This window comes from Haliotis cracherodii, unplaced genomic scaffold (genome assembly GCF_022045235.1).
Source record: "Haliotis cracherodii isolate W230 unplaced genomic scaffold, xgHalCrac1.p SCAF_8, whole genome shotgun sequence".
Taxonomy (NCBI): domain Eukaryota; kingdom Metazoa; phylum Mollusca; class Gastropoda; order Lepetellida; family Haliotidae; genus Haliotis; species Haliotis cracherodii.
This window is the reverse complement of record NW_027266341.1, coordinates 35552818-35579237: the sequence shown is the minus strand read 5'-3', so window position 1 is coordinate 35579237 and position 26420 is coordinate 35552818. Positions and strand designations below refer to the sequence as shown.

General features: G+C 39.5%; 1 protein-coding gene across 1 annotated transcript; it reads left to right on the top strand.

Moving 5' to 3' along the window:
- The first annotated feature begins 41 nt into the window (after positions 1-41).
- Positions 42-26087, top strand: LOC139451132 (SH3 domain-containing protein 19-like). The gene is made up of 14 exons (XM_071232928.1): positions 42-279; positions 1760-1906; positions 2059-2158; positions 2972-3099; positions 4102-6018; positions 6424-6511; positions 7037-7104; positions 7652-7767; positions 10388-10510; positions 11451-11801; positions 12666-12881; positions 13635-13863; positions 14736-14848; positions 15566-26087. The coding sequence occupies exons 1-14, from the start codon at positions 201-203 to the stop codon at positions 15680-15682; spliced, it is 3792 nt and encodes a 1263-aa protein (XP_071089029.1). The 5' UTR covers positions 42-200; the 3' UTR covers positions 15683-26087.
- The last annotated feature ends 333 nt before the right edge of the window (positions 26088-26420 follow it).

Sequence of the window (26420 nt, the reverse complement as noted above, 5' to 3'; positions counted from 1 at the left end):
GAGGCCACTCTAAATGCAGACTTTGACAAGTGCCTGTGAAGTAGGAAGCTAACTGTTGCATTGCATGTCTTCAATAGTTGCATGAATAGATGACCAACGTTCATTGAGATGTCGACGTCAACGCAAGTGCAAAACACCATTGGACATTAGGAGTCCATCCGGGACAAAATTTGTATCATTTGTTAATCATTACGCTCACCATGGCAGAAACTGTCGCAGGAGGAGGGGCTCCACTTCCCCCAAAGAGACCAACGATTATCAGGCCATCAACAGCAGCGTGTAAGTCCCCTCTATTTCCCGTTACGCATTTAATGTTTTTTACGTATTGTATAAACTCCAACGCATGTTTCGGTATCATACCAACTTTGTTTATCTTGTATGTGTTTAACTTTGTTCTGACAAAGTCCTCGTTGATTGTTTATACAGTGAAATCTCAAACAACATTGTCCCATTTATGAGGAACTATTTTGTTACAACTTCCTTCCCACACAGACTGCATACTGTCTGTCATCTTGTGAAGGCGGACTAACTTTGTTTGTAAATCTAATGTAGACTTATCAATATGTTAAGCAATGATCATGAATTATGTGAGGATATTTCCACCACAGGGCATCACAGCTGTATGTAACCTAGTGCTTAAATTATCATCAGACATTGCAGTCAGTAGACAGGTAGTCATAGTAACCCCTGAGGCATTGTATCTCTGCTATTTATAGTGGTAGGCAAAATCCATCACTGCAAAAATGATGAGGACCAAATGTACCAAGGTATTTTTATTAATTTATTTCATTTACCCAAGTCATTATCTGTGTAAATGAATGCATACATTCGCAGATTTTTCAGTGGTGAGTGAGTGAGTGAGTTGGGTTTAATGGCGCTTTTAACAGTATTCCCGTTATATCGCGGCATGTCAGCTAAATGTGGGGGGAAAGCCCAATGTGATGCAGGTCTCGGACATTTACCACGCGAGCATGGGTATGGTGCTGACAAACCTAGAAACATAATTGGGGCGAATCGGGATTCGAACCTACAATCATAGGTTTCTGGCGCAGCGAATCACGGCGCCTTAGACGACTGGGCCACCTGTGGATAGAATGATACATGATAGTATATTTTAAGATACTGTCCAAGAATACAGGAAAATATGATGAAACATTATTACCATGATCATAATGTATATGAGACTCTTAAGGCCACATTTCTATTATTTTAACAGATTTTAGCTAACCTATCAACTTCAGTCAATCAAAATATAAATATAAATACATTAATGTTATTCCCTCTTTTGTATTATAATTGTTTGGGTCAGTCAGTATAGTGGAGAAATGTAAATGCTCATTCCATTTAAAGTGCGTTTAGTATAATTAGAGTAAAATATGTGTATATTTTTACTTCTGTGAGGGCTTTGTACCCTTTATACATGTTATAAGTGGCAATATACTGTATTTCATTAATTATTGCTTGAAAACTGAATTGTTCCTTATATTTTACATGATTTTTGTAGGTGCTTATTTTTAACCTGTCAAAGATGGAGTAATCGGTCAAATAAAATAACTTTTTTTGTGTTATTTTTTATTATATTTTATGATTAGTGATTAAATTTACACTTATAGTTTATGTCTTGCTGATCAGCTGATAGTTTATGTAAAATATCTTACTTTGATATGTTTTATGGAAAATTGAGATAAATTCATTTTCTTCAATGTACATAATCAATATTTAATTAATACAGAAACCATGCATATACACACTGATACAGGTACAAATGGAAATGAGCCAAAAAGACCAGTCCCATCTCGCCCTGCGCCTGCCAGGCCACCACCCTCCCCCAAAGGGGGCGGGGATGGAGCGAGACCATCACCCCTAGTACCAAGCAGACCTCCTCCAAAGCCCAGTGATGGAAGTGGTAAGTCTGATTTGTCAATAATTGTACTACAATGTGTGCCATAAAAATAGTAAGCTAAAGCCTTTTAAAAAATTGATCTGTCCTGGATGTGTTGACTTCATACATTATTAAAACCTTGGTGTTTAGAGGTTACCTGTGTCTTCCTTGTCCAGGTGAATCCCGAAGACCTGCAGTGCCTCCAGCAAGTGCCTCCAAAATCCCTCCACGACCATCAGCAGAGAAGCCCAATATCTCAAGGGGATCTGTTAAAAAGTAGGCAGAATAACTGTAAACTTTTCTACAACACACTACCCTCTTTTTATTTATTTGTCATACAAGAACATTAATTAAAATTATTTGTTCCTGGCAGAGTTAGTTATGGTTTGGTGATCACTTGTTGGTCTCAGTTGCGTTGGATGCGTATCCCAGGTACTCTGTGCTCTCACTCCACTCCACTCCACTCCACTCCACTCCACTCCACTCCACTCCACTCCACTCCACTCCACTCCACTTAAGGCAGTCACTCAGTTTTTGGCTCCAGGCTGATAAGTGTGCTGCCATTAACAGTGGCATTTATCTATGATCAGCCCCTAGGTTGTCTGCTTCAGGCTTACATTGGATACAAACATGTTATACCAGCGACCAATCCTACCCTGGGATCTCAAGGGGAGACATTTGTGGGACACTAGCGACCTATTCTGTCCTTGTCATCCAAGGGGAGACAAACATGTGATACCAGCGAATTATCCTTCCCTGGGATCTCAAGGGGAGACATTTGTGGGTCACTGGCGACCTTTCTGTCCTTGTCATCCAAGGGGAGACAAGCACGTGATACAAGTGACCTGCTCTGTCCTTGAATCTCAAGCAGATACACACATGCACGCACGCACACACACACACACACACACACACACACGAGCATGCACAGATAAACATTGCCATATATGCACAATAATCTTGACCGCAACTATAAACCCCTTTCACCTCTCCACCTATTACTTCATGTTTATTTTGTTTACATAAAGAGAAACAAAAAATATTTGTCAGTTAGTTGAAATAATTATTAGTATCCTTGTTTGTTTTAAGACGTCCAGAAATAACAATTGTAAGTGCAAAGCCGATGAGCCAAGTTGGATTCCGCGATGAAAAGGAGAGTCCCAAGCCAGAAGTGAAACCTGCAGACAATTCTGTATCCAGACCTCCACCTCGACCAGGTGAGTAGCCTGAGTGAGATATATCTCGATTCTTGATCGGACTAATAGGATTCAGAATAATGCACTGGAATATCAACTCGTTTCTTTTTTGTTTTTGTTTATTCAATTGCTTTGGGAAGACAGTTAAGGTTTGTCATTTTGAAATCCTGCAGACCATCAAACATATGGAAAGAGATGAGAAGGCCGACTGTAGTTCAGTATTGTGTATAGCTTGAACTCTAACATATTATCGATACAGACAAGTCAATCATCCCAGCAACTAACTTTGCTAACCATGGCAACCCATACACACACGCTTTTATTAATAACATTCCAAACTTACCAAATGTCATCCCAACGATTCGGGGCTGCAGGGTAGCCTGGTGGTTAAAGAATCGGCTCGTCACCCCGAAGCCCAAGGATTGATTCCCCACATGGGTACAATGTGTGAAGTCCATTTTCAAGTGTGCCCCAGCATGATATTGCTGGAAAATTGCTAAAAGTGGTTTAAAACCATTCTCACTCACTCACTCATTCCAACGATTCCAAACATCCAGTTTTGGTGACCATCACATCCTGAAAAGCCAATCATTAGAGTTTTCTCCCTTACATCAGTCGCTCAACAGTACACTGAGTTATTAGTAGTTTGAGACTTGGCAGGGAGTAGTCCCTGTTTTCACTATTAATTACAAATATAAGGTACAAAGTCTGATATACATTTTGTCCCCATCTCTGCAGCGTTCATATTGGATAAAAACCTCTTGAAAAAGGTATATGACTTTGGGGGAACAGTGTTTCAGTTGGTTGTATTTGTTGCATATGTTACAGTGTTCACTTGTGAAAGGTAATGTGAGGATTATTTTATCATTATAAACAGAAACTGCTGAGTGCTGATTTTATACCAAAGCACCTGTAGGGATTCTGTGACCATCAGGTTACATTGTCTGGAACAGTGTACTCAATTAAATGAGTTGTCACTGCATTGATAATGTCGATTAATTTTACGTTACTATTATTTTTCAGTTTCTTCATCTCATGCTGCTGAGCAGGGCAACAATGCTCCAATGCGACCTCGACCTCCAACAAATCAGATTCGACCACCCCCTCCGAAGAAGTCCAGCACGTCGAGTCAGCCCTGTCATCAACAAAATCTTCTGGACGATGACACTGAGCAGTCTGGCCTGCCTCCCCCAATGGCGTTATTCAACCCATCCCCAGGGAGTCTTGTAAACCTGGAGGGGGAGCATCCGCCAGCCCCTCCACCCAGGACGGATCTCCTGGGAGACACATCTCTGCCTTCATCTCACCCTGTGCCTTCCTCCAGACCTCCTCCTCCCACAAGGCCTGGATTTGTCAGACATGATGACAAGCCACCCATTCCAGCCCGTGGCGCCCCCATGGATCTGTCACCCACTGATGTAGTTCCTCGGGGAGTTCCACCAATCCATGGGTCTGACGGTGGTGATGAGGATATCAGTAGATCCCAGCCTCCCAAGCCCTCTAAACCAACCATCATTAGACCGACAAAACCACTGCCTAGTCCTCGAGAAGAAAACAAAAGTATTTCATCAAGGCCAGTTGTACCGAGTAAAAATGCTGCTCAAGAGAGTAAGAGTGGAGTTGAACAATCTGTGATACAAAAGTCAGACAGTAGTAATAGTTTAGCTAATGAACCAGAACCTCAGTATGCAAGAATTGATAAACCGAAACCAAGACCAAATATTATTGGACGACCCAAAAGGGATCCTGATCTAAATGAAAGTGATGCCGGTCAAGGGTTACCATTTAAGGTTAAATTACGATCAACCGTGCAAACTTCTAATGAAAATCTCTCCGAGGAACACCGTGAAGCATGTCCACCTGTGCCACCCAAACTCTATGTGGAAGGTGGTCAACCATCTCCAACAAAACCCAGACCAACAGTCCTGCCCAGACCTAAACCTTCACCTGACATCGAAGAAAAGAAGATAGTCGGTGATGATTGTAGAGATGACAAGATGCAGGCACCTCCACCACAACCAGCTGCTAAGAGACCTACAATAATCCGACCACCACCCAAACCCAAGCGTCTGCATGAATCAGAGGGGACTACAGATGAGGACAGTAAAGATAAAGATGCAGATGTGATGATGGGAAACATGCCCCCTGTTCCAGCCAAAAGGCCAAGCTCAGTTGTAGGGTTGTCAAGTGAAGTTTCTCGCAAAGATCCAAAACAGGATGGATCAACATCACCAAGACCAGTTCCTGCTAAGCGACCTGTGTCCATTGCTGCAAGATTTGAACAGCAGGTAGATAATGAAAAACAACCTGTTCCAGTAAAGAGACCTCCACTTCCAAGAAAGTCTTCATCTGGATCACCAAGGGAAGATTCTGAGTCTGGTAGAAGTGGCACAGAAGAGGAAGCATCTCCCAAACATGTTCCTCTGAAGCCAAGAGCCAAGCGGAGATCAGTACCTGGTGACAGTTCCTCCCCTGATGATAAGTCTCCCAGAGATCCTCCTTCAGTTAGACCTGCAGCAAGCCCTGAAGGTACACCTGCTGTTTCAAGACCTCCCCCTCCCAGGAGACAATCCGATAACTATGATGAAGGTGTCTCCCGACCTCCCCCACCTCGTCCATCAGGCAGACCCATCTCCATGACAACATCAAAGCCAGAAGCAGCTGAGGATGAGGATGTGTCTCCCAAGGTTCGTCCTCCAAGACCTGCAGGAAGACCAATGTCGATGATGACACCAAAGAAGACGGAAGAAGTTTCTGCAGACGTTGAGGAGGAGTCTCCTAAGGACAAACCGCCTCGACCTGCTGGTAGGCCAATGTCGATGAAGGGGAAGAAGAGCACATCAGACGAGACATCTAAAGAAGAGGATGAGGACTCACCCAAGGCCAAACCTCTCCGACCTTCAGGACCTCCTCAAGGGAGACAACTTGCTGAAGAAAAGGGTGAGGAGGCTATCTTAGTCAACATGTCGGAATTGCATGTGTTTTGATTTTCATAAATATAGTTTATGTTATGCGTTTAGACTGAAGTATTGTATCAGTAATAATTGTGTAACCCCTCAGTTCATTGTTTAGTATGGATAGTAATAAAGTATCAAATTATCACAGAATGTTCAATGAAAGGTTTTGTTTATTACTCAATTTGTATATTTATTTATTTATTTATTTATTTATTTATTTATTGTCTTATTTATTGTCTTATTTATTGTCTTATTTATTTACCTATTTATTGTCTTATTTATTTATTGTCTTATTGTCTCAACTGTCTCAATTGTTGTATTTTTTGGATTATTTCTTATTATATGGTCTTATGAATATATTTTTTATTTAACTGACATGTTGCTTCAGGTGAGAAGGTCGAGATGAGTCCGTCACGCCCCCAGGGAGGTCCACCGCGACCGATGTCCATGCCAGCCAAACCCCCACCCCCCACAGGGTAGGATGTATGTCTGTATCAGTTCACCTGGAACAGTCTCTCATAGTGACAGGGGTGGTCGGGTAGCCTAGCGGTTAAAGCGTTCGCTCGTTACGCCGAAGACCCGGGTTGGATTCCCGACATGGATACAATATGTGAAGCCCATTTCTGGTGTCCCCCGCCGTGATATTGCTGGAATATTGCTAAAAGTGGCGTAAAACCATACTCACTCACTCACTTATAGTGACATGCTGTGTCAGTGTAGATTCATAACACAGAATCTTCCTGTTTCCAGAGAGGAATGTCTGGTGCAATATTAGCCAAGTCTGAATAAACAATCAATCGGTTTAGTTAAGTCATTTGGTCAAGTCACCAACTGCAGATGCTGAAGCCTCTAAATCACCTTCAAGTGATGTGACATGATGATATTGACCTTTAAGTAGTTCTTAAACAGTAGACATTATTATAGCAGTTATTGTTTTTGTGGAACTGCTCTGTTGAGCATATATATTTTGAAACTGGAGAGTTGAATGTTTTATTTCCTAGTGGGTCACCACGGAGTAAAAAGCTGCCAGTGAAGCCGTCGCCCCCCAAGGCAGGTGCCCGGACACCAGGTGGGTGTGGTTCTGGGAGCTACGTCTCAGCAAGTACACACTCAGGCCATGCCTGTCTTATTTTCCATGTAGAGATTTGACGGACCTGAACCAAAAGCCAGGATCATTAAGGAAAATAGACTTTAGTGTTCACTAGTAACTTGTAACTTTTTGAATAATATTGATCAGTGCATGTTGTCTCTGGTCCTCTGCGATTCCTCCAATATAGAGAACAAAGCCTGCTAAGTAAATATATACATAATATATATATGATATATACATCTTATGTACATGATATATACATCTTATGTACATGATATTTATGATGTATGCATCTTATGTACATGATATATACGTGATATATACATCTAATGTACATGATATATATGATCTATACATCTTATGTACACATGAAACGTTGCTAAATGCTTTGGACCAGAAGTTCTTATCCATAAAGTTGTATGTTTTCTTAGGTAAAATACTGACTGATATGAAAGACATTCACAGCTGAAACATTCTGCCATTGTTTGACAAGATGTCCCTGATGACATATGTTTCTTTTGATCAGACCTCCCTCCTCGTCCCGGACCTGATCACGTCTTGTATCACTACACACTGTCTGTGCCACACGCCATTGCCACGTTCGACTATGAAGCATCACAAGTTGATGAAATCTCGTTTAAGGTAGGTACTTGGGAGTCGTGAAATGAATGCATTAAATGTGAGTGTCCCTTGTTAGCACTAATAAAGTGACACTTTTTTATCTGGCTATATTGGAGTATATTGTCATGTAGGGTTCAATGCACAAGGCTGTAAACAATGGCATATTATTGGACATCTTCCCGAGGCAAGGGAATTAACTGACTGGAAAAGTCCCGTTTCCACCCTTGCCTAATAGGCTGTAATTCTGGAGTTATATTTTGGCTGGACTAACAGGTCTATGCATACTCCAATCAAAATCATGTAGTGAAATCCGCATGCGCTTCACAAACAACATGGGTTTCAGCATGCAGATTTTGGTCGACTGCAGGATTTGCAAAGGATGTGTACCGCCAACTGGGCATCGACAGATATTTTCGAAAATCTTTTCATGTTTTAAATCAAGGTTCTCACATTATTTGATGCACTTCGTGGAAAGATCAGTTATATTACAATATAAATCTTGATCATCTATCAGATCATCTTGACAGGGTACCACCATTTTGTTTGAAGCAAATGCAAGTGATATAAGTGGTGAAACATAACACGAAATAGCCTATGGTAGCGCTATGATCGAGACCAGAACTCCTACCCTAGTTCGTCAAGGGTGGAAACGACTTTTACAGTCAGTTAACTGCCTTGCCTCGGGAAGACGACAGTATGACTTATGTACAGCGAAGCTCACAGTAAACAATGTAGTGCCCGAGAGTGAGACCATGCTTCTCACCAAGGTCTGCACCATCTGTGTATGACAGCATGTTTGTTGAACAAGGGAGAGAGTTCTATGGATATACAACTTTCAGAGCTCCAGATAAGCTGCGTATCTGCGTAAAATACACATCAGAAATGCAGAAATATGCAGTAAAATAAAATCCAAGCGTATCAAATACGCAACGAACATTACAGATACGCTACAAAAATGAAACTTGTGCGTATCATTAAATATTGTGAAGTAACCCTGCTTATTTGATTAGCAAATGAGCAACTTATTTTGAAATTATAAACGGGCATTTCGTCAACCTTGCTAAACTCCACGATGACAGTTACATCATGATCATTTGCCATCACACTTTCTTGTGGAGGTATCGTGGTATTTTTGAGTCCTATAAAGCTCTCAAACCCACAAGACCCCAGTTTGCAGGGACTAGATGAATAGTTTTTAAATATTTAACTTAAATACCCACATGTGTAAAATCTAGTGGGTAACAGAAATTTGAATACCCAGATAGAATTACTGATACCCAATGATTTTAAAATGCATGGGTAAAATACCCACAACACCAAAAGCTTATCTGGAGCTCTGAGTTTCGGTGTAGATACTAACACCGTCATGTACAAGTGATGTTCAGATATGTGAAATAGGAAGGATATATACCTATGGATAATTGACTTACACGTTATAATGATGGTAGACTGATGAAGCCTGGTGATGTACGTATTGGAACATATACTGCTTAGGTCAAGACAAGAGTTCTACTCACTTACAAGTATGTCATCACTGATCACACCTGCAAGTCCAGACAGACGCCACCCACACAGCATGGTGTCTTTATTTTTTGCGACTGCGTTAAAGGCCGACACAAGCCAGCGTGCATGTATTGTTTTAGCGGAAGTACTCAGCACTAATAAGTGGTGCTATTTGGCGTGTGATTGGATTAATGTAAGGTTGGATTAAAGTGAGGATTCTCCTGACAGAGGACGTTTTCTTAATATAAATCCACTGATGCTTGAGAGGAAGGGGTGTCACATTTTTGGTTAGGGACTAGCGGTCACATTCTTTTGGAGATGCATTAATTTCACGATTTACGGTATGCCCCCTTCGGAATTCTATGTTAGAATAGATCCCAGCATCATACTGGGGGACTTGGTTGATTGTGTGTCATTGTACTCTGGTCATTGAACACAATATCAATCTCTAGATTGTTTGGCCCCATCTTCCCGAGGCAAGAGAGTTAACTGACTTTAAAAGTCCAGTTTCCACCCTTGCCGATCTAGGCTGGAATTCCTGGGCTCGATCGTAGCGCCACCAGTGGCTATTACGAGTAATGTCCTTTCTATGCCTCTCCTATTGACCAATCAGATTCAACCTCTCGTATCACTTGCATTTGCTTCAAACAAAACAGTGGCGCCCAGTCAAGACGATCTGATCGATAATCAAGTTCTATATTGTGATCAAACGAATCTTACATCGTGAAGTGCATCAAATACCTTGAGTACCTTGATTAAAAACATGAAAAGATTTAGAAAATATCTGTTGACAACGAGTTAGCGGTGCACATGCTTTGCAAATCCTGCAGTCGACTGAAATCTGCATGACACTTTACGAACCGGATTTCGATTTCGATGCGCGAATTTGATTGGACGATGCATAGACTCGTTAGTCCAGCCAAAATGTAACTCCATAATACCAGCCTAGTTCGACAAGGGTGGAAACTGGACTTTTATAGTCAGTTAACTCACTTGCCTCGGGAAGATGGTTTGGCCCGGACTAAATTATTTACAAGTCGCTGTCATATAGCTGGAATATTTTGAGTGGGGTGTTAAACAACACAAACACAAACTAAATAAGGGAATATGGAAGACACATTGTATGCTGGTGTTGCAGACTGAGGATGTGGTGATGTTGGTGCGGCGTGTTGATGCCGACTGGCTGGTGGGAAGAGTCGGGGCCAAGGAAGGGATGTTCCCAGCAGGCTTTGTGGACATCGTCCATCCCCTACATGATGAGGTGAGGCTTCCGCTGTACAGCTGTCTTCACTTGTGTGAAATGGTGACAGAAAGACAAAATGCAAGAGTAGCGATCCATGTTTTGTTTTTTAACTTCTATTTTCACTGTTTTCCAAATAAAAGGAACATCCCAACATGGCCATCAGCTAAAAATAGATTCATTTTTTGTCGTTACAAGAACCCATCTCTTTACATCATAAACATGCAATGAGATCAATATCATACAATGTATGGGGTGAGGTTAAATGGGGTTTAACATCACATCCAAGATTATTACATTTGTGTGTGTGGCTGCTTGTACTTGTCCAGATTTTATAGTCCTAGCTCATTGCTTTTAAATATTTAAGTTTATTTCAACTGTAAACACACCCAAGCTGATTCATGGATGCACACCACCCACCGTGATGCCAATGTTATCTATACACACCATGAATAAGGCTAAATGTCCTTCCTACTATATTTTCATATATTCCATGTACCTTTTGGGAATATCTACATACAGTGTAGACTGCTTCCGTGATCTAGTGGTAGAGTGTCTGTCTGGAGGGCAGAAAGTCCAGGGTTTGATCCCCGGCCGCATCATACCAAAAGACATTAAGAGATGGTACTTGTTGTTACCCTGTCTGGCGCTCGGCATTAAGGGGCTAAAACAAGGACTGGTCAGCTCGGAGTCAGTATACTGTGTCTGAGTGGGGTATTCATGTTAAACTGAAGCATGATATCTCCGTGGGCTAGCACTATGAAATCTGCATCAGTCCAGACTAGTACAAGCAGACACACACACACGTGCATGCATGTCGCTATATAAGTCCAATAACATTGCACGCAACGTTAAACTCCATTTCACCTCACCTTGCCTTGATCTCAGCCAAGTGATGTGAAAGCCATTTTAGATGATGAATTGTTATGTCAGATGTTTTCAAGCTTCTGATTATTTCCAGATCTCTGACTTCGCTATAAAGCCAGACTTGCCATTGTGGGACAGTCCCCTGCCCGTGAAGAAGTCGACTCCCAGCGTGACGTCAGGCCCTCGGTGTGTGGCCCGGTTCGACTTTGACGGAGAAGGGAAGGATGACCTGGTATTTGAGGAGGGTGACGTCATCCGCTTGGTGGGGAGGGTGGGGAGTGAGTGGCTGAAGGGGGAACTCAGGGACAGGGTCGGAATATTCCCCATTTCCTTCGTCGAGATTGTTGAGGACCTCCCAGCGGAGGACACAGTCAGCAAGTCACAAGACGGTCATGTGACGGCTATGTTTGACTTTGATGGACAAGGCGATGAACTGAGCTTCCAGGTAATCAAGTGCATTTTCAGTCATTTGGTCATGGGGCTGTTCACTGTTGTAAACACTAGCAGTTGAACATAACTATTTTGATTACTTTTTTATTTGTCTTATGGATAAAGTGTCTGCCTGGAGAGCAGAATGTAAGAGGTTCAAACCCTGTCTGCCTCATGTCAAAATCATGTTTGGCTTAAACAATGAGACTACTACGAAACCTACTTGATAAGGTCGTTTATTATAAACCTACTGCCAGTTTTGCCTATTGTATTGTAGGTAGCTTCCTATCTTGTAATAACCTCTTGTGAGGTTTTACTTTTAAACCTCATCCCAGGTATGAGGTTTTACTTTTTCCAAGTAAGACCTGATGAGTTGAATAGTAGATGAAATTTGTTCTTGGTGTTTCAAACGTCTAATGTTCTTAAATTGAAGACAAGAAATGAAAGTTTTCATAACAGAAGGCTGGAATCAAACCTGCAACCTCACATAGCATGTTTAGTTTTGTAACCCACTGTTTTCCCACTTATCCACCGGGGCAGGTGATGAAAAGTTGTTCAATTTTACTTGTCATAACTTCAGTTTGTGCTGCATGCTTCACAATGTCTGTCTCTCACACGCTTTGATCGAATTCCCTTTATACTGCGACACACTTATTTGTTTCACTAAAAGGTATCCAGATGTTTTCTTCTTCATTCTGGTATTTCTTGCACTTTGACAATTCATAAGTTGGATAAAACACTCCTTCTTGATTTTGGTATGTGGTTTTTACATTTTCAACAATTTCTCATGCAGCAACTGCTTTTGCCAACACTTGTATACACTCACTCACTCACTCACTCACTCACTCACTCACTCACTCACTCACTCTTGTTTGTGTAGGCTGGACAGAGGCTCCAGGTGGTCAGCCAGGTCAACACGGAGTGGCTGTTCGGACAGATGGATGGACGGACAGGGAAGTTTCCCTCGGCCTTCATCGACTATATCCCTTCAGACCTGCCCCAGTATCAAGCAGCCAATGAGATCGAGGCGCAGTCACATGATCCTTGGTCAGCCAATCAAATGACAGATGATTCAAATGATGACAGTCATAACAAGGTAGGTCTTTCCTGACAACACGATACGCAATGTTCACAGGCAAGACTCAGCTGCAGCTTAGCCAATTCTTTGAATTTGAATTCCTGTGCAAAATATATGAAGTCTTTGATAGGCGATTAGTAGTTGGAAGAACATGAAGACTAGGGGTGTAAAGATATAGTAGGGTCACGATGTGATGCGTATCCCGATACTATGGATGCAATATAATTTGTTTCCCAATGGAGTACTTTATTTAAAAAGTTGATATTCTTTCTTTTTGTTGGTAAAATCACAACCCTGAATCATTTGTTTTTAAATTTCAGAGATCGAAGATGTGATATAGTAGTGCAGAAAAATATAGGTTAGAGGGTACTGTGAATGGTGTGCTATTTACAGCCAGCCGGGTTGAAATTCACCAAGAAAAAGAAAGAATATCAACTTATCAAATACTGTATCAGGATACGAATCGTATCACACTCATAGTATCGGGATATGTATTGTATCGCAACCCCAGTGTATTGTTGCACCTCTAACTTTCAACACTTGAGGCGTCGGCCATATCACCACAGGTGGGCCAAGAACGTGTTGCACTTTACACGACAATTTGAGCTGTGAGCCATGGCTTGCTCCAAACTCGTCTGAATTTAATTGTCCAACCTCGGCACGTTGAACATAGAGGGTCATTTCAAAGAATAACAATGTACGTAACTCACCCAAGTGGTATAAGTTGTGTTTGTTATGCGTGATACAGAAAGGTCAATCCTTTTGATTCAGCCAATCACAGAACCAGGTTCAGCAGTTACTGACCAATCACAGCCCTACTGCGTGGCAAGCTTTGATTATGAAGGTGAACAAGATACGGACCTGAGTTTCAAGACAGGGGAGACAATTCAGCTGCTGGAGAAGATCGGAAGTGACTGGTTGAGGGGGCGATGTCACGGCAAGGAGGGCATGTTTCCAGCAAGCTTTGTCACCATAGAGAAGGACCTGCCTGAGGCGGAAGGTATCCTTTCTTGATTATTCAGTGTCTTATATCTCTGTTCTGTTATTATGAACACCATTTTCTGGAACATTCGCCACCATAGCTTCATTTAGAAAGTGATGCACCAACTCCATCTGTCATACCCAACTTTGACAATATTTCTCTCTCTCAAATTATGTGTCATGCCTTTCAAATCAGTCCTAATCACAGCAATCAAATTGTATGATGATGATGATGATGACCTTCACGCTTTTACCGTATTCGACGTAATAAGCGCCCCACTCTAATTTGCGCCGATGGCGATATTTGGAAATATATTTGCTAGTGAACAATCCCAATTAGCACCCCATCCGATTGATCAATGTACACAAGACTTATTGATTTGTGTAATACGCATTCATATGTTTTATGAACCCTTAATTATGGGCAGTTAAATTCTGGAGAACAAATCTCTCGATGTATGATACGCACATACTATTCTTTTGTTTCATTTCAGGCCGTCAGCTTAAACTACGAAATTTACAATCTTTCAACTCTTATATTGTAATAAGAGCCCCTAATTCCAATTTTGAAAGCGCCCCAGGCGCTTATTGACCCGTGAAGATGCCGGGGTAGAATAGGTCTTCAGCAACCCATGCTTGCCGTAAAAGGCGACTGTGCTTGTCGTAAAAGGCGGATAATGGGATTGGGAGGTCAGGCTCGCTGACTAGGTTGATACAATTATACATGATATCAATCACTAGATTGTCTGGTCCAGACTCGATTATTTACAGACCGTCATATAGCTGGAATATTGCTGAGTGCGGCGTTAACAACAAACCAACCAACCAACCCAGGCGCTTATTACATCAAATGCGGTATATAATTTATTATATTGCTGTATATCTTCACAGCTGTGCCACATGGTGAACCAACCAGTCATATACCAGCAGAGTCAAAGCCCCTGATCCAGGCCCGAGCATTGTATGACTTCCAGGGGGAATCAGATCAGGAACTGTCCTTCAAGGTAGGTCCCAGGAAGAAGTCACACCTACATGGTTTGGGTAGAAGATATTTTGAAACTGCAGTTTTCAGTACCTCCATTTGATGATATACTAGACTACTGACCATGATTGAGAATCCATCTCCAACATTGACTTCAATGATGATGTGGCCATCAATTTGGCTGTTTCAGTGAGAGGTTGTTATTGTGATTTGAAACATGTTATCAAATCAGAATGGAGTATTTTCCAATCATGTAGAATAGTTAACATTTCTTTCTGACTTTATATGTTTTCATGAAGATTCAACTTCAGTGTATGTATGACCCCCAAAGGGAGTACCCGGGAAGGGTCAGGTAATAGGGAGGTGGGTACCCAAGTAATAAACTTGAACTTGTCCCAGCCCTAGTAGAAACATTTTGAGGAAAAATAATTACCGAGAATACAGATAAGCATGACATGAAACAGATGAGAGGGAAGGGAGAGTTCCGGCCAGATTGGTTTGGACTGATGTTTCACAACCCTGTTTTGTATTCACACTTAACAACATCAAATATATTTCTCATATTATTGAACTGACTGCTTCTTCGACATGATATTCAACAAATTCAGAGTGCTCGTAGATAGCACTTCCAGTTATGAAATAATCATAGGTAAGAATTCATCAACAAGCAAGTAGAAAATTATTTTGAGTCCAGTAAGTTGGGGGAAGAAAGAAATTATACTGTGTTTCTTGTTCCTAGGTTGGTGATGTGATTCTCCTTGGCGGCGACGTGGCGGGGTCGCCGGACTGGCGGTATGGGGACCTTGATGGGAGGTCAGGGATGTTTCCTGCAGCGTTTGTGGAGGTCATCAGTTGATCTGAGGTCACTCTGACTACACATTCACACCTGCACTCAGCATACATTCACACCTGCACTCAGCATACATTCACACCTGCACTCAGCATATATTCACACCTGCACTCAGCATACATTCACACCTGCACTCAGCATACATTCACACCTGCACTCAGCATACATTCATACCTGCACTCAGCATACATTCACACCTGCACTCAACACATCTCAGAAGCCACTTCCTATCTTTCCATTGTTTTTCTTCATTTTGAAGCTGAGTGCAGACAGTTCAGTAAAACTGCAGGTGCTAAACACATAAAACAATTTCAATCATTTTCAAAATGGTGTGAATGGCATTTTAGTGTGTATTGTGACAAAATGCTAGCCATTACAATTTTCAGTTTGTGTAGTGAAGGAAAAATAAGATTTAATGTTTTTATTGGTTTGATCACAGGGTATTGTGATGAGGATGAATTTACAATTAATGATGTCTCACTTCAAGGAGGCAAACATTCCCCAGTGGTTTAAGGCACAGATATTTGCTATGTAGAGTTGCGTCCCTTGGGCATGCAAGGATCCTATGATTGTGAGCTTACATCTCATATTCACCCTTATTACGATCCTTTGTTTCTGATCGGCAGAATAAAAAGCCTACTGTTTATACATTAAAAAAATTATATAAATTTTTTAGAGTCGGTGTATACATAAACCAAGTTTAGATCGGTGTCAAAACCAACTCACTAGAACACTTTCGTGTATTAACAAGACGACTGAAGGGCCTTCCATTAAATTCTATTGGGATTGATGTTGATGGGAGGGGTGCATGGCTTGGATGTTAAAGAATGTTTTTTTAATCTTGTTCCTGAAAAAGTCCTCAGGTTTTAAAACAGAATTATTTATTGGAGATGCTGTATGTTTTAAAAGAAAATTTGTTGCGAAGTCAAAATAGAATTGTTTGCCTCCCAATTCAGAGAACGTTAAATGGGAGGTCCTTGGCACTGTGTAAGTTGTGTAACTTGGATGACAGATGGACATCCCGGGAGTGAGTTGGGTTTGACATGTGGAATGCTGCGTATGTAACGGTATTTTAGTTACAGGACAGTCCAAATTGACACAGTTTTTCACCACTTTGGTGAAACCCATGAGCACAGCATGATGCTAACAGATTAAGCAACAATATCAGGCTAAATCTTGAACTTGATCCCACAATCAGTGGATACTGGGACTGCAAAGGGATGCAACTCTGCACAATGATGTAGCCCTAATTGAGACATGAATTCCCAGCCACAAGTGGATGTTTTTGTGAGTTTTGTCAGGACTTGTGCTACCTAAAGGTCAAGCTGTCATTCGCCATCCTGGCTACAAACATTTCAAAAATTGTTGGACAATGTCTCAAACTACAATTTCCTTAGGTTTGGGGATTCAAGATTATTTTGTTAATTGTTTCTTGAAATTTAATATATGCCTTTATATCCATACCACCTTTGACATATACCAGGTATTTACTTATGATGCATGTTATTTTAAGTGGTGTGGACTTTCGTCATTTTGATGGTTGATATGGTGTTTGTAATTGAAGTGCAAATTACATGATTATGGTAACATGTGTAAGGGTACCATGACCTTTTTAAGTCAGATAAAATGTATGCTTGAACCACATTTCCATTAAGAGACATATCATTATTTATTCAATGCTATGTACAAGCACCTTGGACTATCATGGCTGTGCTCATATACTACTCAAAAAAAGTGAAGGACCACCCAATTCTTTCTTTTGACTAAACAGTCAAGTCCCGTTAATCCAACATTGTTGGTTGTATATGATCACCAGTATGTCGGATTAACGAAGATGTCAGATTGTTGTTAAGCCAGTTTATCTCTGCAGCCATTGAAATATGCAGCTACTCGCAGACTCGTCTCGCATCAAAACATGGGGCTGTGTACTCGCGGGCAGATGACCACGGAGTACGCTGATCACTGTGTCAGATTAATGAGACTGATTAATGAGTGATTTCAGCAATTTGTTGCAAATTAGTTGTGTCAGAGTCGGAGTGCGAGACTGTCGGATTAACGGGTCTAAATAGCACTGAGTTCCCATCATTTGTGTCGAATAAAGCTGATGGTGGGATTGACGAGTGTTGGATTAACGAGACTTGATTGTAGTTCATATGTCATGCCATAATATGAAAGAACTGGATGGTCCTTTACTTTTTTACCAGTATATGTGGTTCGGCCTCCTTTCATTACTTGGTTTCATTATTTTCTTCTGAAACAAACCACAGTCAGGAGTAGACATTAATTAATTATATTTTGGCACATTCATATTTTTATATGGTTGATAGAGTTTAAATAAAAAAGGGAAAATAAACTATACTAGCTGCTTCAAAGGTCCCTTTGAATGCCGTGACAAAGAGTTACCTCCCTTACAATGTTAGTATTTTGTTTTTTACCCTGATATGAATTTTTAAATCACTGAAATGTGTTAATATTTGGCAGGAAGAAAGAAAGACTTTCTTTAAAACTCAAAGATTTATATTTGTGACTCTTTGGGATTGTAGATTTGCAAAAACCAAGTAATAAAAGATATATTTAAGCTCCATACGTTATAAAGAACACATGCTAGGAAGAGGTGCCAATGTACTCTCTAGTCAAAGAGACCTTGATCAAACAACGAAAATGTATTATACATGTGAAATTGTTCAATTTAATTTTGTGTGAAGTTTAGATAGAATAGTTTAGATTGCCTTGGACTTTTACCATAATATGTAACATTTTTCTGATGTCTGAAGGTGAATGAATGTAAGGCCAAAAAAGAATATCAATTCAAGATTTTCAAAATGGCAAAGTGACCAGGCTTTGTTCTGCTATTTGAACCACATTTTTGTGTACATGGTCTTTTTTTCAAACAGCAAATGAAAGAAGACAGCCAAGTCTTTCATGAATATGGCCACTTGTTTTCAATGTATTAAAGGCTATTTGGTCACAACATTGGGTCACTTTTAAAGGAAAGATAACTCTAACTGAAGACTAAAATCTAAACTCTGAAAATTCAGCTGAATTCCGGAGTTGGGTCCGGGTAGCCTAGTGGTTAAAGCGTTTGCTCGTCACGCCGAAGACCCGGGTTCGATTACCAACAATGTGTGAAGGCCATTTCTGGTGTCCCCTGCCATGACATTGCTGGAATATTGCTAAAAGTGGAGTAAAACCATACTCACTCAGTCACTGAATTCGGAATGGTGAAAAAAGCAGTCCCTGCACCAGCTCAAAGATGGGAAACATTTTTTTTACCTAAGAATGGATGGTACCTTCTTTAGAAACTGTTCACTGTACACCTTTATTAAAAATTAAGTTTGTGAACATTATACATTAGATAGCTTCAGTCATGTATTCAGTGTGAACACACAAAGTTGAAAGTACCTTTGTTGTAAATAGTTCTCCTCTAAAATGGATTTTTGAGGTGAAAGATCTGGTTTCTTCAATGCCACTAGTTGAAAATATTTGTTTGGTCAAAACACCATCAGTGAAGTTGCCACAAGTTAGTTTGTTTTTCTGATTATTCCTGAGATGGTGCTATCAAGAGTTATCTCCCTTTGACCACAGTTTCTTGTCACTTCACCATGTGGTCTGTAAGTCGTATACTTCTTTTTTCATTTTTTCTTTGTTGTACACACATGTATTTGTTCACAAAACCATGCAGTGTCAAACGTTTGTTTCCTTGTAGATAGAAATATTCACTTTGAGATATGTCAGTGCTTGTCAGAGAATATTTTCTGATGATTTCTCTCTGAATGTGATTGTTGAACATGAATTTATGATGGTTAACATGTATGCAACTACAGGTGCCTTTCAAAGCTATGCTGAAATATGATATGCATATTTATTTTTAGCAAGTGGAAATAATGAACTGTAGAACTATATGATGTAGATTAGGCCTACATTGTGTGTTAGTAGGTTTACAAGACAGTCCAACGACAAAAAACTTAAAATAATATAATAAAATTATTTTTGACAAACAAATGTTTTGGCCAACTGTGTTTTACAAGAAGCAATGAAAAACAAATCGAGAATTTATTACTCATTAAGAAATGGTGAATAATAAATATGAAAATATTTATTCTAACAAGAAAAATGATCAAGTAACTTTCAGAATTGTTTCACATTCATACATGTACTTCTGTGATTGTTGGACCTATGAGTTTGTTTTTCATTCATAAGTAGCTATACTAATCTGGAAGTTGAACATTTTTTTATATATTTTTTTAACACCTACACGGAATTTTATGCCAAACATTTTGTATACCAACTTAGAAAAATATCATTCTTTATAACCTACATGTATAAAAAACAGAAGCTTTTTGAGGGAGTTATTGTTATTGAGGGTCTGAATTAGTTGTAGATTATGTGGGCAAATAGTTTATAGTTTTAGTTGATGGATGTTAGTTTTTATATGCATAATGGATAGTATAGTTTAGTAGAGGTGTAACCATATGGTGGTGTCGCAATATCATACTATGGGTGCGATACGATTTGTATCCCAATACTATGGGTGTGATACGTATAGTATCCTGATACAGATTTTTTAACTCCTGCATTACTCACACAGCTCTTCTTTCTATCAAAAACAAGCAATAGATGCATTAAGGAGTAATGCAGGATAAGTATACAAATATAAAAAATATCTAGGATTTTACTAGTGCTATTATTTCATACGTTGATATTCTTTCTTTTTGCGGGGCGGTCGGGTAGCCTAGTGGTTAAAGCGTTCGCTCGTCACGCCAAAGATTCCCGACATGGGTACAATGTGTGAAGCCAATTTCTGGTGTCCCCCGCCGTGATATTGCTGGAATATTGCTAAAAGCGGCGTTAAACCATACTCACTCTTTCTTTTTGCATGTGAATCACAACCCTGAATCATTTGTTTAATTTCAGAGATGAAAGATGGGATATTGTAGGGCAGAAAAATATTGGTAGAGGGCGCTGTGAATGTCATGCTATTTATAGCCACCTGGGAAATACCAGAGAATCTCCAGAAGCTGGTTGTTGAACAGTTTCATTTAGCATTTCAAGTCTTTATCATTATGTTTTTACACCAGTATAACTTGTAATGTAATGTATCGTATGTGAAGTAGGTATAGGGGTTGTAAATCGATGTATATTGTCTCGTATTGGGACACAATACTGTCACGTTACACCACTATAATTTGAGGTATTTTTTCAATTCATATTTTCAACTTTTCAAATCTTTTACACATATATGCTGATTATGCTATTACTAACATAATTCAATTCAGTTCATAAATTTTTATGACATTGTTATCATTTGAATCAACCTTTTCCAACCATATGACTAGTAGTGGTAACATCACTATGAAAGAGTATCTTAATCGACTACAGACTAATACTAAATTGATCATGTGCAATATGATGAGGAGGCCATGTGTAATTTTTGTAGCTGATGTTGCACTTCATGGTTACCATGGTAACAATTTGGATGGAATGTTTAAAGCTGTTTGTATCCGAGATATATGATAGTATTCTGTTCTGTTCATGTTAATGAATTATTCAAAGCAAGGCAAGAACCATCTGTTTCCCTGTGTTGTGGACGAGGCTATTCTAATCTTCCCAAAATAAAACAAACATTCTTTTTATTTTAAAACCCAACTTATTTGTTGCTTTTTCACATTCAGAACCATTTTTGGAGAGAACAAAACAAGTGCCATTATAATAAGCAGGTGTTTATAAAATATGAATACCCCTTGTAATGTCGACATTTAAGGCCTCATTCAACTATTGTCATTCATGACGTTATTATTTCTAATGAAATTTTAACATGTTGGCGTACAAAAATTGTAGAAGAACAACTTTCATATATATTTTTTAAATTGGTCTGACTTAATTAAGATTTTTTAAAGCAAACATTTCTTATATGTGTTAGTGACGCCCCTCAAAGCATTAACAGATATTAGGAATGTGCATGGCGGACCTTGGGTCTGAGTGGGATTATTGATACCGGTCATTGTTACAGGAGGGAACTGATGACGATACACAGGGTTCTACCTTGACTTACAAAACTGGGGGTTCAGGGACCCTCAATAATTAATGTTAACGGTCCTTGCTGGCAGTATGAGGTCCTGTAAAGTTATGACATGGTGTAGTGTACTTGTTCAGATAATTACTTTAGAGCCTGGGATGAATCAGTGATGATGTGGTCAGTGGTCATGACTGATGGATGAAGTGGCAGACATCCATAACTGCTCTTGATGCGCTGTACGTACAATGAACATTATTGTGCGTCCCTTGGGATGCAGTATATTGTATTTCTGCATCCTTTCTCTACATTTGTGAGTACTGGACGCACTTTTCTGCGTCATATAAAACCCTGGTATATATGTATTTTCTGATATATATATGTGGATTTACTGTTATAGCTGTTGGTGCAGTGAAAGCTGTACCTGGGGATATATACAAGCACGTTGGATATATACAAGCACTATATCCCTCAGTGGACACTGGACTGTATATGGGTTTGAGGGCTCCTTGGGCATTGTTGTACAAAGCGATATTGGCACTAAGGTGATCGTAACTCCCATACCTTAACACAGACTTACGACAGTCATAGTGCTAAGGTTGTTTTGTAGTTTTGTACAACGTCACTCTGGTTCATAAGTAAACGCTCCGTGATTCGCTGTGCAGAGTTGCGTCCCTTGGGCACGCCAGAAACCTATGATTGTGGGTTCGAATCCCGGTCCACCCCAATTATATTTCTAGGTTTGTCAGCACCATACCCATGCTCGTGGGTTTCACCGAAGTGGTAAACGTCTGAGACTTGCATCACTTCGGGCTTTCCTCCCACATTAAGCTGACACGCCACGATATAACACTGTTAAAAGAGGCGTTAAACCCAACTCACTCACACTCACACTCATAAGTAAAGGCTTTGTGTTAGCTTAAGAGCAGAATTAAACAAAACATGCTCAGATATGGGAGCCTCCTGATAGAGATGGTTTTTGGTAAGTAGGGAGTCAGTCATTATTTGTTTAACAGGTTGCAACCGCCATCATCACAAAGTTTTTTATAATAATTCCAAGCTAGACCAAGAACGAGTCTACTGTCTGTACCTTGAAGTTTCTTCAACATTTTTACAAGCAGTAAATTTTCATTTTATGTTAAGCACCACCAGTATTTCGTCATTCTGTAACTAAGTGTTCATAATAAACTTTAGGTTGATCTGAAGTGTTTTTGATTAGTTTAATGCTCTTCAGTAATATTCATAAGGATTCTCATAATATAGATAATACATGAGGGCTGGGGGTAGCTTAGTGGTTAAAGTGTTCTTAGTGTACAGGGGTTCTACTTCCAACATACCATGACAGGTTAACTTTAGTACTATCAACAAATTGGGTAGTCCTCTCTTCTCTTGAATGGTATATATGTCCAAGGAACATGTATTGCTCAGAAATGGAAAGTGACTTTTTTCCAGGTAATGTATTGTCAATCTGAACCTCTGGCTGGAACTTCTTGATCACCATATTTTCTTCTGTGATAAAATGGTCAATACTCATATACAACTATAAGTATGTTTGTCCTCAAGTTCAACTTTAAAAAGTCTAACATAGACTTTAAAACTCTTTCTTTGAAATCCTTGCACAGAAGTATCCATACAGGTCAGGTCATCAGAAATGATTTTGACCAGTAATTTTAACATCTTCAGGTATTTTGCTCAGGTTACTGAAAGTCAAGTAAAGTTACATCGTCCCGCGTTGTCCCTCTATCTTAGCTTTTACATTTCGACATCTCCTCTGAAGGAGCTGTGGAACTGAAACTTTGTATGAATGATCCCACCTATGGTGTCACTAAGATGTGCTCCCAGAATTCCAATCCGACATGACATGACAGCCATATTGAAATTTCATTTTTTCTATTACTGTTACTCAGCCATATCTGCATGTATGATTGTGAAATTAGCTATGCTGCTAGCATGCACAATAACATAGATATTTGGCCTATTCTGATTTTTTTATCAAGCAACCTTTGACAACAGTCCTCATTTTCTTGTGTTACTGCATATTTTACATGTCCCCTGAAACTGGCCGCCATTATTTCTTCATAATTCAAGTGAGCTTCAAAGTCTTGTGGTTCTCATAAAGGATCAGGGAAAGCTCCTTCTTGTTATGTAGGGCTAAAAAAATAATAGTCTTGGTTCTCAGGCACCTCCTGCATCATCATAAAGTCTGTCACTCGTTTCTTTTTCTTTTTTCTTTTGAAAAAAAATTTAGAAATCCTAATACCCAAGATTTTGGAGTTGATGAAGAACGATAAACTTTGAATATTCAATTGAAAACTTATCGGAAGTAGTAACATACTTAAATTTTTTTAATAATGACAACATTGGTATATGATAATAACTTTATTGATAATTTATGACAATAATGGCTCTAGTCGTGGCAACTTCCAAACTTTCGGGAAGTTGTTATCTTTCGGACCGTCATTCAGGCGATGTTTCTGACAGATCACGATCTGAAAAATACTATCATGAAAGTGTATCCCGCAGATAAGCCGACCCCTTTCTACAGAATCTTTTTTCTGGTCCTCAAAATTCGGCTTATCTGCGGACATATACAGTACAGTACTACAATGCAGTCCAATATAGCACACAGTTACTTCCCTTCCCATGCACACTGCTTTACTGCTTCAACATCGTGTTATGGTCATGGCGGCAATAGGAGTTTGTATGCCTGTTTATGTAGGAGGTCCTTCCACAGGTTGATGGTACACAACTGTTTATTTGGTTACATACTAGTTTTAACAAGCCAGAAAAACAAAAACACTGCCTGCCCGTACTAAATTTCAAAAGTCATTGCCTGAGAACCAATTCTTTTCTTTTTTTTTTAAGCCTAAAGGTTATATCTACAGTATTATATCACACCTGAACTCACGTACCTGTCCACATGCACCAAGCCTTGTGTAGTCTCATGGTAGAGGTGGCTGGACCATACTCTTATGTTGTAGCTGTTCTTTCTCAGTCCTTGCAAACTGTGGATATCATTGTGTTTATATTGCTCTTTCCTAATGTACTACTCAGAAGAGTTCAAGAACAACCAATTCTTTTGTTTGACGGATTAAAATTAACAATAGTCATATGAAAAACCTCGGGTGCTCTTTTTACAATGACAGATTAATAAGTCATATAAAAAAATCGTCTGTTCTTAACTTCTTTTGAGTTGTATATATTATTGATTTACCATGTGTGTTGTGATGAAATATGAGACGAGAGAAATGACAGTTTCTTCTTTTTAAAAATTTGAATTGAATTTTTTAGGCATTGATGTATGAATTTATTAGTTGAATCCCAGAATACTATGACATTGTTTTTAATGTCACTATTTGTATCTTTGTGTGATAATAAATCACTTCTAGAATCAGTAGCAAGCGGAGTAATCAGGTTGCTGAAAACGAAAAACACAGATATGACCATGATTTGATCATTTCAAGTACTTTACCACTGCAGTTTCAGAGTGTATTCCAGTTTAGGACAGTGTACTTTTTAATCAGTGGATTTTGGATAAAAATGTTCAATTGTGAAGTACATCAGATATTTTATATATGTATTTTTATGTAATAATGGACAACCAGTATAATCTGACATTACATTGATGCATGTTGCCATATTGTATAAGAACACGGCATGATGGAGATGGCTCCTCCTATTAGTGAACACCATCTTCCTGAGGCAAGGGCATTAACTGTAACAGTCCAGTTTCCACCCTTACCAAACTAGGGTAACATTTCCAGGCTCGATTGTACCGCCACCAGTGGCTAGTACGAGTTTTGTCCCTTCTATGTCCCTCCTATTGACCAATCAGATTCCACATCTGATATCACTTGCATTTGCTTCAAACAAAATGGCGGCACCAAGTGAAGACAATCTGATCGATAATCAAGATCTATATTGTGATAAAATGGACCTTACCCTGTGAAGTGCATCAACAGCACCTTGATTTAAAACATGAAAATATTTACAAAATATCTACTGATGCCCAGTTGACGGTACACATGCTTTGCAAATCCTGCAGTCAACCGAAATCTGCACATTGAAATCCATGTTTACGAACTAGATGTCTAGTTCGTTATGCGATTTTGATTAGACTATGCATAAACTTGTTGGTCCAGCCAAAATGTAACCCCGGAATTCTAGCTTAGTTTGGCAAGGGTGGAAACTGGACTTTTACAGTCAGTTAATGCCCTTCCCTTTAGGAAGATAGGCCAACACAATCTGAATTGGAGGAAAAACTTCTGGAAATTGTTGTGGAAAGTAAAAGAGGAATGGATATGTACTACAATTAAACCTGTTCTTGCCAACATTTGCATAGTTTTTACTTATTATAACGTATGTCGTAGAGGGAATCCTAGGATGTGTCAAACAGAACGATTAATTTTTCAGTTTACATAACCAACTGACAAAAAAAACCTATGAAATTATAAGATATAATAAAATGATAAAGAACCCTCTTTTTTCACCTCTGTTATCAATTCCATATATGCCCCAACAATAAAGTGTGAATTTTGTAATGTAGTTTTAAGTGCTCCCGGCACAATATTTTGCGCAGGGACACACTTCCTTCTTCAATTGGACAGTTCAATTAAATTATCAAGATATTTAAAAATACTTTTTTTTTATGTAAATACACAGACTAGCAGACCTCCCTGCATGTAAACATGTCCTCTGATGTCCTCTGACGTCCTCCGACACTTGCACATG